This window comes from Leishmania braziliensis, chromosome 25 (assembly GCF_000002845.2).
Source record: "Leishmania braziliensis MHOM/BR/75/M2904 complete genome, chromosome 25".
Lineage (NCBI taxonomy): Eukaryota > Euglenozoa > Kinetoplastea > Trypanosomatida > Trypanosomatidae > Leishmania > Leishmania braziliensis.
This window is the reverse complement of record NC_009317.2, coordinates 642,762-657,960: the sequence shown is the minus strand read 5'-3', so window position 1 is coordinate 657,960 and position 15,199 is coordinate 642,762. Positions and strand designations below refer to the sequence as shown.

Here is a 15,199-nt window from a genome sequence, read left to right as displayed (position 1 = left end):
GTGGCGCGGAGCGAAGCGCCGACGGAAGAAGGGCTGTCAGCGTATCGTTGATGGATGCTGCAGGGAGAGATCTAGGGTGAGACGCCAACAGAGAAGGCGACTGGGAAGATGCAGACGGTAGAAGGCAGAGGTGTACCCACTCGTCACTGGAGTAGGGGGAAGCCCCTTGCCGTCGTGGGGTACGTATGTGAATGGGGTAGGGGGTAAGACAGAGAAACGAAAGAGAAACAGAGAGGAGGGAATGACAGGGTTACAGAGTGAAAGCCGCACCGTGATAAGGAACGTCTCAAGCGCGGATGTGTTCTGTGTGGGGGTGGGAAGGGGGTCAACCTCGTACCCACCATCGGCGTGAAGTGTTCATTGGGGAAGACGGCGCCGCGCCTTTCATAGAAAAGGCGAAGAGGGAGCTGAGTCACAGTCCTGCTACGATTGCATGGAGCGCAGTATGTGTACATCAGCGTACAGGGGCTCATTGCTTGTTCTTGATTGTTACTCTGGGGGTATGTGGGAGCCGCATCAGCAGGGGACCTCAGTCAACGTCAGCAGAAACAGCGTGTCGTGTATGGGCAGCAGAAGGACAAAACGGCCATGAAGAAAATGTGGAAGTGGAGAGAGACGGACATGACAAGAAGCAGGCGTGCCGGTGCGAGTGGGAGACTCACTAGGCGATGGCAGGCCTGGTAAAGAGGACGCCTCTCCCATCCCCTCTCCCGCTGCCCCGCAGCAGCAGGTGAGCAAAGAAACAGACTATCACGATGAGGGCGTACAGCGCAGAGAGTTCAAAAAGGCTGTAATTCGTGATGCGGCACGCCGTGCGGGACAGCCACAGCGGGGGGGACTGCCACCACGTCGCGGCCATTCTGCGGCAGCTGCGTGATTCGTGCATCGTCCCCACTCTTTGCGGACGGTACGAGTACGTTGAGTAAATGGCCCCGGCGGAGAGTGTGAGAGAGCAGCGATGACTAACGCAACCAACGGAGTAGCCTTCGTGGCGTGAAAAGATCGAAAAGTGCTCCTCAACGGCACACGTAACGCGTCGCATTTGGCTTCTGCTCTCAGCATCAGAGCTCCGCCGCGCCAACGTTGCTACAGATCCGGCATGGTCCAAGGTGCTACCCACACACGGCTGGTTCGATGAGACGGCGCGCAGTGGCCCCACAACCCAACTCGGTCGCTCCTCTAGAGGCCGCTGCAGCCGAATCACGGTGGCCTCGTAGCGCTGCGAGCCACACAACTGCCACGTCACGTTGCTCATGGGCGAGAGAAGCGATGGTCGAGAAAGCGCCCCCTCCACACGTACGCTCAGCACCACCTGCGTGACCTCCAGAAGAGGGGAGGCATGGAGGTGGGTGCGCGTCAAGGCGCAGTCGGTGTACACCAGGCGCTGCGCAAGGCCGCAGCAGGGGACAAGTGCCTCATCAGCATCGTAAGGAGTGGCGGTGCTCATCTCCAGCACTGTCTGCATCTCACCGCACGATACTTGAGCGTCGGTGGAGGGGATGGAGGCGAGAGAGAAGATGAAGCGTTGCCGGTACGGTTCGTGCACAATGAAGCCTACCAGTGACTCCGTCAGGCATCCATGTCGAAGACTCTGGGGTGCCGTCTCTCCCTCCATGAGCGGCGCTCGCATCTGCAGCACAGTAACCGGAGCAACCAGCCCTTGACGCACAGCCGCGTCAGTTCGAACATGGAAGGCATCAGCGCGATGGTAGGCGCCCCACTCAAGCACAAACACGCCTGCAGTGGCAGCCTCGTTCACCACGACAGTCGCAGCGTAAGGAGGAGTCGTGCCCGCCACGCTGAGGAGTGCTCGCTTGCGGGTCACGGAGAGCTGTACCCCATTCCAGCTGTGCACCACCTCACGGAGCGACGTGTCGGTGCTGCTGACGCACGGGTAGATGAGGTGAAACTGACCAGCGACTGATGATGCATCATCAACTAGCACGGCCGCTCCGCCGATGATGGGGACATCTGCGCGACTGGGACAAACCAGCGGTACCCGACACGCCGCCACGAGGGAAGAGACGGACAGTGCGGCTCCCAGCTGACGGTAATGGTCTTGGTCGACTCGCAGCCACATCTGCGCCGCAGCAGTGCCGTTGCAGTCGGTGTACAGAATTGAGTCGAGGAAGGTAGCGGTGCTGTTCTCAAGCAGTTCTGGCTTCACCCACGTCTGGGAAAGCGGCGCGAAGGCTGGCTTCACATTGCTCTGACGGTGTGGCGAGACGGCATCAACGTAGAAGAAGTCGCACATTATGTTGGTAGAGCCCATGGTGTCACCACGCTCACCTCATGCGCCACTGTTTATTGTTGGGGTGTGGGCCTTTTGTCTGTCTGTGAAGAGGGGGCGCCTTTACGTAGTCACTTCCCTCGTCGAACAAAGCGTGGAGGCGGTGAATAAGGGCAGGGTGCAAAGCGATCATACGTCGCATATGCACAACGTGAATAAGACACAGAAAAGTAAAAGCAACGGAAAAAGGTAACAGGCGACGGCAGTAGCAGCGACACAACGGAAGAGAGGGGGGTGAGTCGGACACGCACACTCTTGATGTCGAGCATCAAGACCAAGAAGGTGGAGCTGGGCAGGTATAGCCTGTGTGGGGGTATGGGTGTGATTAAGTACAACAGAGAGAGCGGTGATGGCCCTTCTGCCCGCCCGCCCCCGCTCACGCTTTCTCTCTTCTCGAAGTTCCGTCTTGCACAGAGGCGCACATTCATCCTCATATTTTTTCATTTGGTTTCGTGTCCGTGGGCTACTCCCTTGTCGACCTCTTCAAATGTCTCTGCAGCACGCGATCGCAGCACGCCGGCTCCGGGCAGTACCATGAAGTGGTCGAAAGAGTCACATAGTTGCGCAGCACGTTATCCGTGATGCCTACGCAGTGCACATGGTACCATCGGTAGCAACCGGCGCACCGCACCACATCACCATCCACCGCCTCTGTAGAGGTGGGGCAGCACTTGAAAGTGCCAAGAGGGAACAAACGAGGTCGGCTTCCCTGCGCAGCTAAACAGTTGGCGCACACGTATAGGCCATCCTCTGGGACGGAGCGGGTAGTGGCAGAGTGGGCACAGAAGCTGCAGCGCGTCACGGGAAGAGCCGCCGATGCAGGAAGCTCTGCAGCGGCGCTGTCGGCCGTGGCAGCAGTCCGGTTGTTCCCGCCGTTGTTGCTGCTACCTGCGCCAATCGACGAGGGCTGTGTGATCTCTTCCACTGCGTCCTCCAGCATCCCATCAATGCCCTTCACCTCATGCTGGAAAGGTGACATCACCGCGAGTGCCGGGTCCATCCTTTTCTCTGCTGGTCTTCACAAAAAGTGAGAAGATGCGTTTGCGCAGATGTGGCAGATACACACACACGTGTAGCTGCAGCGTGCGTGCGTGCGTGCGTAGAGGGCGGAAAGTGGGGGTGCCAACGTGTACTCGAGTGCGGCACAAGTGGTGGCAAACTCCGTCAGAGAAACGTATGCGCACAGAGACACATAGAGAAGAAGGGGTGCAGAGAAAGGCAGGAGAGGAATGAGGGAGGGAGGGAATCAACAGAAAGAGTACGCAGTTGTAAGAAGTGATGATGCGGCTCACTGGGTCGCACGTTCTTCCATGACACCCACACACGTGCGTAGACGCATGTAGATGTGGAGAGAAGAGAGGAAATGGGAGAAGTTGGAATACCTTCGTTCACATGAAGCGAAATGTCGTACCGAAGTGGACGTGAGGTGCGCCACCTCCCAGCGAGACAGCCGCTCCTGTGGGTATGCCACACCACATCCACCCACCACCAGCACCCACTACGACATCCGTAGCAACTAAATACAAAGTCGTTCATTCTTGTTCTCATGAGAATGGGGCGTACGACCTCTTCCCTCTTTCTCTTTCCCTCGACAGCGGCACATGTCTCCCCAAAAGGCGTACCCCCTCACCCCCGCGCCCTTCGCTCTCACTACACGCATGTATGCGTGTAGTGAGAGCGACAAATGAGACGGTGATGAAGGTGGAGGAAGAGGCGTGCGATGGAAAAGAAACACAAACATCGAGCCCACTAAGCAGCCAGAGAAAAGGGAAGGGGAGAGATAGGCACGCACACACCCGAAACAGCGCCTTCTGATACGGAAGACGGAGCCTCCGAGAGCATGGCAGAGGGGAGGGGGGGGGGGGGGGGGGGGCAAAGAGGTGAGGAGGTAAAGAGGGTCACACACACATACGGTCATTGTCCCCAACATTGCTTTTTCGAAAGCGCCATCGCCACTATCTCGCATGACCCACGGAAGCACACACAGCTAGAACAGACCACTTCAACACAAAGAGAGGTACGCTGACGCGCAAAGACAGACTGGCGAAGCAGGGACGGCGGCAAAGCACAACACTACGAGCGGATATCCTGTGCAGCTTACGCAGGGGCGCAGCTGTGCACGGCTTGGCCGCACTTTGTGCAGCGGAAGGAGCCGGTGGAATGACTGTCGAGTAGTCGACTCTTGATGCAGTAATAGCAGTAGCGGTGGCCGCAGTTCGACCGCTGACACACCGTCGGTAGCTCATGGCACGCGCTGCACAAATTCTCGTTCATTGAAAGCGACGCAGACGACGACGCAGCAAAACTAAGGCTTTTCAGGAGTCTTCGGAAGTACCGTCCCAGACTGAGAGCGCTGAAGAGCGACATCCACGTCTGCCACTGCACGTGCTGATTCATATAGAGCAAGTTTGTGAAGCGCGCCATCCGTTGCGAGCCGTAGACGAGACGGAGAGACAGGATGCGCTCGACGAGGGTGCGGTACTGCCCCGTCATCAGGAAATTGAAAGTGTTAGCAAGAGAGAGCAAAGACCACATTATGACAGCGTACCGGAACGCCTTGGCGATGCGGTACCGCGCCGTCGTAGCAGGCTCGTGCTCCCACCTAGCCTCCAGTACCTTGCGTTGCACCTTGCGGGTTACATACGGCATCACAAGGGTCATGATCGCGTGCACCAGCAGGAGTCGGCGGGATGGGGCGAGGCTAGGCAAGATCGACTTCGTGTTCTGCAGAGTCAGCAGCCGCGCTCGCTCCTCATCGCGAAGGACTAGGTTTTGCAGGCGGTCCCCGATGGACTGCCCCGTGCGCCACATGGAGAGACGGTACAGCAGGGCATCCAAAATAAGCACCAGCTCCTCCTGATAGGCGAAGCGAAAGTGCTGGAGGGGCGGGATGTCGAACACCTGGAAGAGAGCCGTGCGCAGAATCTCCACGAGCTCTTGCTGCAGCACAAGCGCATCTAGCTGGAAGATACGCAGGACATGATCCTTCGGGAAGATCGAGAAGGCGTTGGAGGACGGCAGCAGCGCCTGCTGCTTCGACACCGTGTCAATCGTGTACTGTGCGTCGACCGCGTCTCCGATCCACGCCATGATGCACGGAATGAGTCAAGCAAGAGACGCAGCGAGGCACTCAAAGAACAAGTATAGAGGAACTTACAAGCTCAAAGAAGCGCAGACAGCCTCACACTCAATACGACGAGACAGCAGACTAAGACACAAACTAGTCGCTCCCTTTTTCCAGCAGCAGTGGGTGTAGTGGTGATTATATCGTGGGCAAAAGAAAAGAAAGGGAGTCAGCGAAAGGGGAGAGAGTTTGAGTGCAAAGACAGCGGGAGAGAGAAAGAGAGAGAGAGGGGGGGGCCGCATCGCAGGCGCAGGAGAGGCAACCACACGAAGAGGAGTAGCAGCGCAGAGCCATGAAAGCAGTACGATTTGGAGTGCACGTCAGGCAGGCTGCCGCAAAGGAGAATGAGAGGGCGGCGAAAGGAAAAAGTAATGGGCCCCCTACACGCGCACGTGGGCACAACCACCTTCGCCTTCTTTTCCGCTTGACCCCCCCCGTCCCGCCTCCTTCCTCCCGCTTTGACCCGGAGGGGGGAATGGCATTTGATGGTACCCCTTACTAACAGCCCTTTGGGGTTTATGCTGTTTCGCTATTCGCCTGTATTGTCTAAAGAAAGACAGGTTCGTAGAAGGCACGTGTCTGTGTAGGTGTGTGTGCGTGGGGGGAATGGCGCACTGTAACCACGCAGAGAGAAGGATGAAGAGAGGGCCAAAGACATACAAAACGGCAACGAGCAAGAGATAAGTATACATGCTTGTACAGTGCAAACGACACACATTATCGCACCTCTCTCTCTCTCTCCCCCCCCCTCCCTTCCACCTCGCCCCACCCCCCTTGCAGACACATAGACCATCACGCGTCACTATACAGAGACAGACAGACAGACACACACACACACACACACACACACACACACCGACGAGCAACGGCACACGCGCCTGCGCTCCCATCTTCTTGATTCGGGTTTAGTGGCACTGGGTTTACGTGCGCACCTGTGCGTGGACTGATGAGGTTGTGCAAGGATAGAGAAAGCAGCACGAGGAGGTCTCTCTATGGGCAACTGGCGGCAAGACGCGGCCTAATGTCGCATGTAGTCAGATAAGAGCGCCATTGGCCGACTACGGTTGAGAAGTTGTTGATCGACCTCAAACTCCAGGCGCTCTGCCTCGCGCATGCACTTAGTGTGGATCTCGCTAGTCCAGCGCCGCTCCTCTTCACGGAGCTCCTCCAATGTTCGTTGCAGCTCAACATCCATGCATGCAATCCGCTCGTTGATGGCTTGATTGCTCGCCTTGACCTTCTTCAGGTGATCATTCAGCTGCTCCACCCCCGCCGCCGCCTTGTCCTGCGCGCCGACTACTAGGGCCTCCACCCGCTCCAGCTCCTCAAGCATGGCCTGGTGCCACGCCGCTCTGTTCTCCTTCGCTGTGCGGCGCGCCTCGTCAACGCGGCTTTGGATACGCTGCATGGCGTCGCTCAGGTCATCCAACGACTTGCCACGCTGCACCTCCTTGCGAGCCTCCATGAGCCGACGCAGCTGCAGCAGCATCGCCTGCGCCTCATTTGGTGTGGTTGCCTGCTCAACCAGTGCATCCACACCGTGCAGGAGGGCGCCAATAGGGGGCTGATTTGTGTAAGGCACCACAGCAGCAGTTGTGGCACTCTCCAGCCGCGCCTTCTTCCTCGCGGTGTCTATATCACCGGAAGCCTCACATGGGGCAGCGGCAGCGGCACCGGATGCAGCAGTCGCTGTGGAAGACAAAGGCTTGTGAGTCGCCCATTCCACCTTGCCAGCTGGCTTCGCTGTTGAGTCCGGGGAGCGCGGCGCTTGAGGTGGAAGGTGGTGGTGCTGTTCCTCTTTCCGCGCCTGCAATGCCTCCACGATCCACTGCCGCACCGGGGACTGCTTGAAGGTGGCGAGGTCCTCTTGGGCCATGTAGAAGGTGACGGTGTCCATCCCAGCTGTGCGACTCAGCAGCAACTCCAGCTTGACGGGGAACTCCTCCAGACGTACAATGACGCGACCGTCGCGGCCGAGAGTGATGGACCGGATGATGCGGTACGGTATGGTGATGTTGTCGGCGTTGGCGGCTGTGACCATGACAATCACGTAGTTGGGCGTAAAGTACGCATTAGTGGAGCTTGTCAGAGTCGTCTCGGCGGCCACGACTTCCTTCAGCGGGTAGCGCAGCACCTGCGCGCGGCCCTCGTTGAGGTGCTCAATCAGCAGCGTCATGCGAGAGAGCAACGTGCCATCGTTGGGCAGCGCTCGCAGTTCCTCGATTGTAGCTAGCGGGAGAGACCCACCGAGGTGGGAGAAGACGTCTTTGTTCTGCCGCGACACGCGGAACAGCAGCTCGACGCACTGTAACTGGAAGAAAACGTCAACGGAGGCGGCGCAGCAGTCTGCGACGAACTTCCACGATGCCAGACGCTGCTTGTTTTGCTTTGACCCCTTCACGAGGTTGATGAGAGCTGTCGCCGTGCCTCGCTGCACATGGAAGTGCCGGCGCGCCTCCTCAGCGTTTGAGTACGCCCGCTGCAATACTTTGGCAAACCCGCGCATAAACACCGCCCCGCACTTGTCCTTCAGCGCCGCGCCATCGCATAGGCTGCTGAGTACTTGGATAAGCTCGACGGTGCCGGCGCTGTGCAATGGCAGGGCCTCCTGCTCCACGACCACTTTGAAAATGGAGTGCATTGTCTGCAGCAGGGAGTCGTTTTGCACTACGGTGCGAATCCCCTCTTCAAAGGAGGTCTCACTGTGGGCAAAGCCCTCAGAGAAAATCTTGAAGAGGGCGCAGAATGCGTTTCCGTCCTTGGCTGAGAGCGCCTCCTCTGCTCGCAGCAGTATGTACGAGCTCTCAAAGAAGATGCTCTGCACTTCGAGCTCGTCCAGCGGCTCTGGACGGCGCAGGACGGCGTCCACGGCATCTGGAATGGCGCTGAGGGGCTGCTCGACAATGTCGTGCATGTTAATGCGGTTTTTGGTCGGTTGGCGGGGCATGACAACGACGGTGGGCGTGCCGATATGTATTAGAGAGCAGGTACGTGTGTGCACAGCTCAAGATGCGGCTGGTGATGACGCCTCTGTCTATGTACGTACCTATCTGGGGGAGGGGGAAGGGGGTATATGTCAGGCGTAGTACCCCTGTCTATGTGTTTATGTGTGGCTATGTCTGTCTGTCTAATGAGTAGCGCTGCTTAAATGCCACCATGCAGCTCTGCCCCGCTTTCCACCTTCACTTCTCTCGTTCCGTTTTTACTCCACACCCTCGGAAGGTGTGGCCTCTCATACACGCAGGGCGCCGGAAAGGCGAAGAGCTGATGAGGCAGACGTGACACAGTGAGAGGCGAAACACTAACGGAAGAAAGCACAGAGTAAGGTGTGGGCCAAGACGCCGCGCAAAGTTTTTATGTCTGCTCTAGTGGGTGTGCGTGTGTGGGTGGGTGCTATTTCCTCATGATGACTTCCAAGATCGGAAACAAAATCATCCAAAGAGAGAGGATAGAAAGTGCGCGATAGAAAGCGGAAGAATGTGGAGAAGGGAGAGCTGGAGGAGGGATGTGTTCCATATCAACACCCAGGCTATACAAGTGCCCACACACGCGCACGCGGCTTCTGTGAGGAGGGGGGGCAGCAGCACTACACACCGCCTTCCTTTGATGTAGCCTGCTGAGTTTGATTGTTTGGTTGTGCCAGTATTCGTCCGCTTCGCTGATCCCAGCGGAGTGTTGGCCACAAGCAGCTGCAATGCACAGAACAACATAGAGAAAAAAAAGCTGGTGAAATCCCTAAGGTAGGTGACGAAATGACGGTGATGTGTCACGGTGGAGGGAGCAGGAGGGCGAAAGAGGAGGAGGATAGAGAGAGAGAGAGCAGCAGCCTCCCCTTCTACCGCGCCTGCGTCATAGTCGGCCATAGTACAGGCGAAAATAGAGGGAGAAAGTGCCTACTAACGCCCTCACCACTCACAGCTGCAACTACCTGTACATGCAGCAGAGTTCACTCGTCATGCCAGACAGGTCTCGCAATACCGCCACGCTGCTAGGCACGGTGCGCGATGCACGTTGAAACAGCAGCAGTTTCCGCGAATCGTCTATGCGAGCGTCGATGAGACCCAGTAAGATGGCACTCGTGCATAACTCCTTGCACGGCTGCTCTTGCAGCTGCAACCGAGCACCGAGCTCCAGAAGCGACAGCGTGCCAAAGCTCTTGGAGTAAGAGATGAGGTAGTTGGTGCGCAGCTGGAACATCATTGGCTCCACGTAGGGCGCAAACTCCTCGTCTTTTGTGAAGCACACCGCGTTAGCAGGGGCGCGCAACACGTGCAGAAAGGTCGATATGTCCAATGCGATGAAGGCTTGCCAGAGAGCACGTACTGGGCGAACGGACGAGTGATTCGCCAGCGTCTCCTCCTGCGCAAACACGTCCGTGGGAGTCCCATCCATAATGGCGGCGAGCACTATATACTTGATCACGCTGTACTGCTGCGCACAACCGCTCTCTGTGTGGCAACGCAGCGCCAAAGAGAATGCGCGGTGAGCTGCGGCCCAGTCCGCGTCGTGCAGGAACAGGTGCCCAGCCGACTCCATGACACTGCCAATCATGCGCAACGACGGCAGCGCCGCCTGCACCCTGTCTAGCTCATAGTAGGCACGACGCAGCTCTGCGTAGCGGCTGAGCTTGCGATACACAGTAAGCTGAAGGCTCCGGATGTGGTACACAGAGTTGGTGTTGACCTGGGCTGTGGTGACACCGGATTCATCGCACTTCTGCAGCGCCGCCTGCAAGTCCAGAAGAGCCTCCTCGTACTTGGCTTCCTCTACAAAAAGGGTGGCACGGCGCAGGAGGGTGGGCACTATGACATCCCGATAGGACTCTGGTTGCGCGGTAGCCACCTCCAGCGTAACATGCAGGGTACGCCCTCGCCACTCTGCTGGCACCTGCTGGCTCTCCTCGGTGAACTTGAGCATTGCCTTCGCCACCGCAGCAGCGCCAATGTCAGGGTGGGTAAAGTGCACGACCCGCGTGTAGTAATCCGTCATAGCGTCGTACTTCTTCGCGATACGAGAGGCACGCGCGAGCATCCTCAGTGCCTTGAAGGTCCACTTCCCGTGCTCGTTGTCTTCGGCCATGACTTCCTGCAGGCACCGCAGGCTCTCCCCCACGTTGCTTTGCATGAAGCTCTTACCATCCACATACTTGACCTCTAACGGGTCCACGTCGACCACTTCGTCGGCGCCGTTGTCGTAGTACTCGTCGTAGCCCCCGTCATCATCGTAGTAGTAATCATCCTCCATTGCTCGCGTGCTTGCCTTTGATATTTTCCTCTTTTCCTCTCGGCATCAGATCCACAAGAAGGAGCGGTAAGAGAGCAAAGAGAAGAGAGTAAGACGCGGCTAGTGCCTCTTACCCCTCCCCCCCCTTGCATGCAGTCTTCTCAGACAAGTGTGAAGGGAGAGAAACCAAGGCCCAGAGCAGCCGACGATAGGTGCTGCGCAACAGCCAAGCAGCACGGAAGAGAGCACCAAGCTAAACGGAGCCCACTCTGTCACCATACGCGAGAACGTTGACGCACAGAATCGCACGAGCACAAGCACAACCTCACGTAGGGTGGGAAACTCCGAAGTAACACAGTTGAGGAGTAGCAGGGAAAAGTCAGGAGGAAAGGTGGGCAATGAAAGAGTAAACGCAACTGACACAGAATCAGCACAGAGAGAAAAATCTGCGGAATGGGAGTTAGGGAGAGAGGCCTGTGCGCTTGTCTGCGTGGAGGTATGTACGCATGTTCCGTGTGTCTGTGTATGACTGTGTACCACGCTCTGCGAGGAAACGACGCACGCACAACGAGGTACGCCACACAACGGAGGAAGATAAGAAATGGGCGTGCAAAGAAAAAGAGACGATCGAAGCAGAGGCACGCCAAAAGAAGCAGCGCGTCCACTGCAGGAGGGAGAAGATGCCACCAGCACTGCTACAGCTGGGGAGAATAACAAGGAAGGGGCTGGAGTGTCGCATGCTTCTCTCACCACGGCGGCAGAAAACTTGAAGTAGACGTGCACAAGAAGGCATGAACTCAGGCCCCTCTACCCTGTCACCGGTACTGCGCGAGCAACGCGCGGAAGGAATCACAGCCATATGCACAGCGTGTTGCACCCCCCTCCATGCACGTGAGAAGCTGAGAGCGAGCTTTCACGATACGTCGATTGACATCCTCGCCAGAGTAGCGTAGAGAGTATGTGCAAGTACACGGAAAACGGCTGTGCGAAACGTCAAAAATGTGCATCTCGCAAAAGGCCGCCGCAGCTGAGCTTGATCACGGTGTATACATGAGGACTACGGGATGCTCACATGCTTGCTTTTAAGTCCGGCTGCTACTGCAGCTGCTCCCGCTGTAGCTCCAACCCTCCAGTACAAGGAGGGCGTGCATGTGTGTGTACAGACATTGTTGTTCTCCGTCTTGTCGGAACTACATGAAAGGGCAACAGAGAAGGAAAAACAGAACAAAGGGCGAAGTCGGCTAGACCACAGGCGAAGAGACAGTCTATCATACATCTGGAGGGAAGGCGAGATAAGTGGAGCTGTCTCCTCAGACTCCTCAGCACCCCACCCCCACCCCCGTCTACGCGCATACAAGCAAACAAAAGCGTTGACAAACCACGAGTAGAAGCAGGGAAACGGCACCCCCATCACGCCCACCCACCCACACACACACACACGCACACACACACACACACACACACACATACCAACACGGAAGGCACGCACTCAACTCTGAGGGCACGTGTACACACACGGACATGGAGCAACAAACAACCAATTCGAACAAAAGTTCGGGTGCCCGCTACGAGCAGCCAAACCGCTCCGCCTCACCCACGCGCCGATGGGCTCACCGTCGATATCTGCACCGCAATTTCCATTCGTCAGTTGTTGTAGATGCAACTCTCATAGGTGGGCACCATGTACTTGATGTTGATGTACGCGTCCTCACCACCGTGCTGCTCTAAGAGCTGCAGCGTCTCATTCACCAAGTCACCCACATCATCGCGGTTGCGCTGACCGTAGTCCATGGCGTCGCTTCGGCTGCGCCTCTTGTGGATGCTCTTGAAGAGGTTCAGCACCGGCAGGATCTGTCGATAGTACGGCACGAGAGCCTCGCCTATGAGGTCGTTGCTGACGACAAGCTGCTGAAGAATCCGGAGGGTTGCACAGATAATGTCCGGATGGCGCGTGTTCAACGCCGTCTTGATGGGGATGATCAGCTGCGGGATGGTGGGCAGGATCTTGGGCCCGCCCCTCTCGAGCAGGTCAAGGCAGCCCTGGCGAGCCAGAAACATGTACGGCTCCTCCGTCTCACGGATGCCGTCAAAGAAGATGGGGAGGTAGTGATGGTAGTCTAGCTTCTCCACCTCCACCTTCCAGTCTACGGTGGGGCGGCTGCCGTGGCAGATCGCGATGGGCAGATCGCCGCGGTCGTACGAGCGGCGAAACTCCGTTGGTGGGATGAGGCGCTTCTTGAAGGCGCCAGCCTTGGGTGGGGCGCTCTTGCCGCATCCCCTCTCAGAAAAGGCGGCGTCCGGCGCATCGCGCGGGCGACCTTTGCGCAGCGAGCTGCTCGCACCACCGTAGCCGTGCTTCGTCCCAGCGTAGGGGAAGCGCACGCCCGTCACTACCGCATTTGTAGCAGCCGCTTCTCCGGCCGGTGCCGCAGCACTCTGAGTTTGCGTAGACTTCTTGGGACCGCAGCTGGTGGAAACAGCGCCAAAGGGACCTGCCCCGGCAGCCCTGTTGTACTTGCGCACAGAATGATCCCTCTTGGTGCCCTTCACGATGGGTTGGATATTGTAGCTGCTCATGGCGACACAAGGACTCCCGTTTGGGGGAAGGAAAAAAAGAGGGAAAAACGAGAGCGGGAGAGTGCGCTGTAGAACAGGACAGCGATCCAAGGGGAGGAGACGATTCCTTCTGCGTTTCTCTTTCAGGCGGTTTACGATCGAGGCCGTGCAGGCGTTGTTGCTTTCGCGCAGGTGTATGGGGAAGTCAGTAGGAAGGAGAGGAAAACGATACGTTTGATGCGAGTAGCTCAGCAGGCCCCTTAGTGTGAGTACGAGCATTAGCTGGAGGAAGAAGGCTTGGAGGCGCATAAGCAATGCGACATAGAGAAACGAGTCGGCACCACCACGTCAAACGTCGCTAAAGGTCTCTTCTTCCACAGCCTGCCACGAGGTCATGGTGACCACCTGTTGGCGCTTGACTACGCCTGTGTACGTCTGTATATGTTTGCATATACGCGTGGGAAAGGCGCAAAGCAGTGGGCAGCTTTGCGCAGTTGTGTATATGGACGTGGATACATGTGTGTTGCAGGCACTCACGAGAACAAAAAGAAAAGGCGTGTGCCTCTTTTCTTTAAGCTCAGTGTTAGAGGGAATGAGAAGCAGCAGCAGTGATGCTTTTCAGATGTCTGTCTGTCTTCCTCGGCATTTGCCATGTTTCTCTTAATCGTCTTATGCAAATTGTTGTTGCCTCCACGGGGAGGAGGCGCGCCATTGTCGCCAGTCATCACCTCCTCGCGGAGAAATAGTAGAGAAATCGCCTCTTGAACACCCTCGCGACAGAGGCGGCACACACACATCAATCTCACCACATACACCGAAAAACGAGAGAACGAGTCACCTGGCAAACAAGCGGCCACGCAGATTCGCCTCACTCCGCAGCGTAGCCACCGCCGTCCTCTACCTTTTCGCCCATGAGTGCAGCCACATCCGTGCCCTTGGCGGCCAACTGCTTCAGCTTTGCCTTGTGCTTATTGCTACGAATGTGCTCCTTGTACTGGTTCTCGGACTTGAACTGCTTCTTGCACGCAGGGCAGTTGAACAACGTCACTACCTCGTCATCATCCCCTCCTAGCATGGCAAAGCCAGCCTTGTGCACGCCGGCACCGCCGTTGCCGCGCATCATCTCCTTCGTCTGCCGCTCCTTTTCATAGAGCATCTCCAACGTCGATCCATCCATAGCCTCACCTCGTGCCGCCCGCTCTGCCTCCTCGCGGGCCTCGCGCTCCGCCGCCTCAGCCCAGACGCGCTCGTTTGCCTCGCGGCGCCGCCTCAGACGCTCGATCTCCTGCCACTCACGCTCCTCGCGCTTCGCCTTCTCCTCCTCCTCCTGGCGATCGAGCTCTGCCTTCACACGTGGGTCGCGACGGTACACGAACTGCGCAAGGCTTTGCACTGTGCGCACGTACTCTTTCTTGGCGCCGTCGCGTGCCTTGCTGTTAATGCGGCCAGCCATGCGGCGGGAGTAGCGATCCTCCATCTCATTCACCTTATATTCATCCTTCCAGGCGAATGTCTTGTAGGTGCTGAAGTTGCGCCAGTGTCCGTAGAACTTCTGAATATCCGCCCAGTCGCTCGTGCTTGTGCCAAAGCCAGGCCATGACTTTGCGCGGGAGTCGTAGTTGGACTCCTCCTCGATTAGCATGTCGAACACTTTGTGGTAGACAGTGTAGAACCCACTTTCACCGTCATCAAAGTCGTCGAAGCAGCTCGTGGTGAAATACTCGTACAGATTCACTTCGTCCGGGTCACCTGCGCCATCGCCACCACGCAGGATTGCCTCGCGATGGGAGTCGTACCAGGCCCGCTCGTCGGCGTCGCTAAGGATTGAGTAGGCATTTTGAACTTCTTTAAAACGTGCAGCGGCCTCTTCCTGATTGTCGTAGTTCTTGTCGGGGTGGTACTGGAGTGACTTCTTTTTGTAGGCGGCGCGCACCTCATCATACGTGGCCTTCCGCTCCACCTCAAGCACCTCGTAGTAACAACGAATGCGGCCCTCCCCCATCCTC

The 15,199-nt window shown here is 57.3% G+C and overlaps 7 protein-coding genes across 7 annotated transcripts; all 7 read right to left on the bottom strand.

Moving 5' to 3' along the window:
* Nucleotides 1-661: 661 nt before the first annotated feature.
* LBRM_25_1830 (conserved hypothetical protein) lies at nucleotides 662-2,272 on the bottom strand (the record flags this gene model as incomplete). The annotated part of the gene is made up of 1 exon (XM_001565637.2): nucleotides 662-2,272. One exon carries the CDS (start codon nucleotides 2,270-2,272, stop codon nucleotides 662-664), a length of 1,611 nt encoding a protein of 536 aa, XP_001565687.2.
* Nucleotides 2,273-2,753: 481 nt separating this feature from the next.
* On the bottom strand, nucleotides 2,754-3,290 carry LBRM_25_1820 (conserved hypothetical protein; the record flags this gene model as incomplete). Its single annotated transcript, XM_001565636.1, has 1 exon — nucleotides 2,754-3,290. One exon carries the CDS (start codon nucleotides 3,288-3,290, stop codon nucleotides 2,754-2,756), a length of 537 nt encoding a protein of 178 aa, XP_001565686.1.
* A 1,097-nt stretch (nucleotides 3,291-4,387) lies between these two features.
* Nucleotides 4,388-5,380, bottom strand: LBRM_25_1810 (glycosome import protein; the record flags this gene model as incomplete). The annotated part of the gene is made up of 1 exon (XM_001565635.1): nucleotides 4,388-5,380. One exon carries the CDS (start codon nucleotides 5,378-5,380, stop codon nucleotides 4,388-4,390), a length of 993 nt encoding a protein of 330 aa, XP_001565685.1.
* Nucleotides 5,381-6,432: 1,052 nt separating this feature from the next.
* On the bottom strand, nucleotides 6,433-8,361 carry LBRM_25_1800 (conserved hypothetical protein; the record flags this gene model as incomplete). The annotated part of the gene is made up of 1 exon (XM_001565634.1): nucleotides 6,433-8,361. The coding sequence occupies one exon, from the start codon at nucleotides 8,359-8,361 to the stop codon at nucleotides 6,433-6,435; it is 1,929 nt and encodes a 642-aa protein (XP_001565684.1).
* Nucleotides 8,362-9,338: 977 nt separating this feature from the next.
* Nucleotides 9,339-10,658, bottom strand: LBRM_25_1790 (conserved hypothetical protein; the record flags this gene model as incomplete). Its single annotated transcript, XM_001565633.1, has 1 exon — nucleotides 9,339-10,658. One exon carries the CDS (start codon nucleotides 10,656-10,658, stop codon nucleotides 9,339-9,341), a length of 1,320 nt encoding a protein of 439 aa, XP_001565683.1.
* Nucleotides 10,659-12,281: 1,623 nt separating this feature from the next.
* LBRM_25_1780 (conserved hypothetical protein) lies at nucleotides 12,282-13,502 on the bottom strand (the record flags this gene model as incomplete). Its single annotated transcript, XM_001565632.2, has 1 exon — nucleotides 12,282-13,502. The coding sequence occupies one exon, from the start codon at nucleotides 13,500-13,502 to the stop codon at nucleotides 12,282-12,284; it is 1,221 nt and encodes a 406-aa protein (XP_001565682.2).
* A 559-nt stretch (nucleotides 13,503-14,061) lies between these two features.
* LBRM_25_1770 (conserved hypothetical protein) lies at nucleotides 14,062-15,195 on the bottom strand (the record flags this gene model as incomplete). The annotated part of the gene is made up of 1 exon (XM_001565631.2): nucleotides 14,062-15,195. One exon carries the CDS (start codon nucleotides 15,193-15,195, stop codon nucleotides 14,062-14,064), a length of 1,134 nt encoding a protein of 377 aa, XP_001565681.1.
* Between the last annotated feature and the right edge of the window lie 4 nt (nucleotides 15,196-15,199).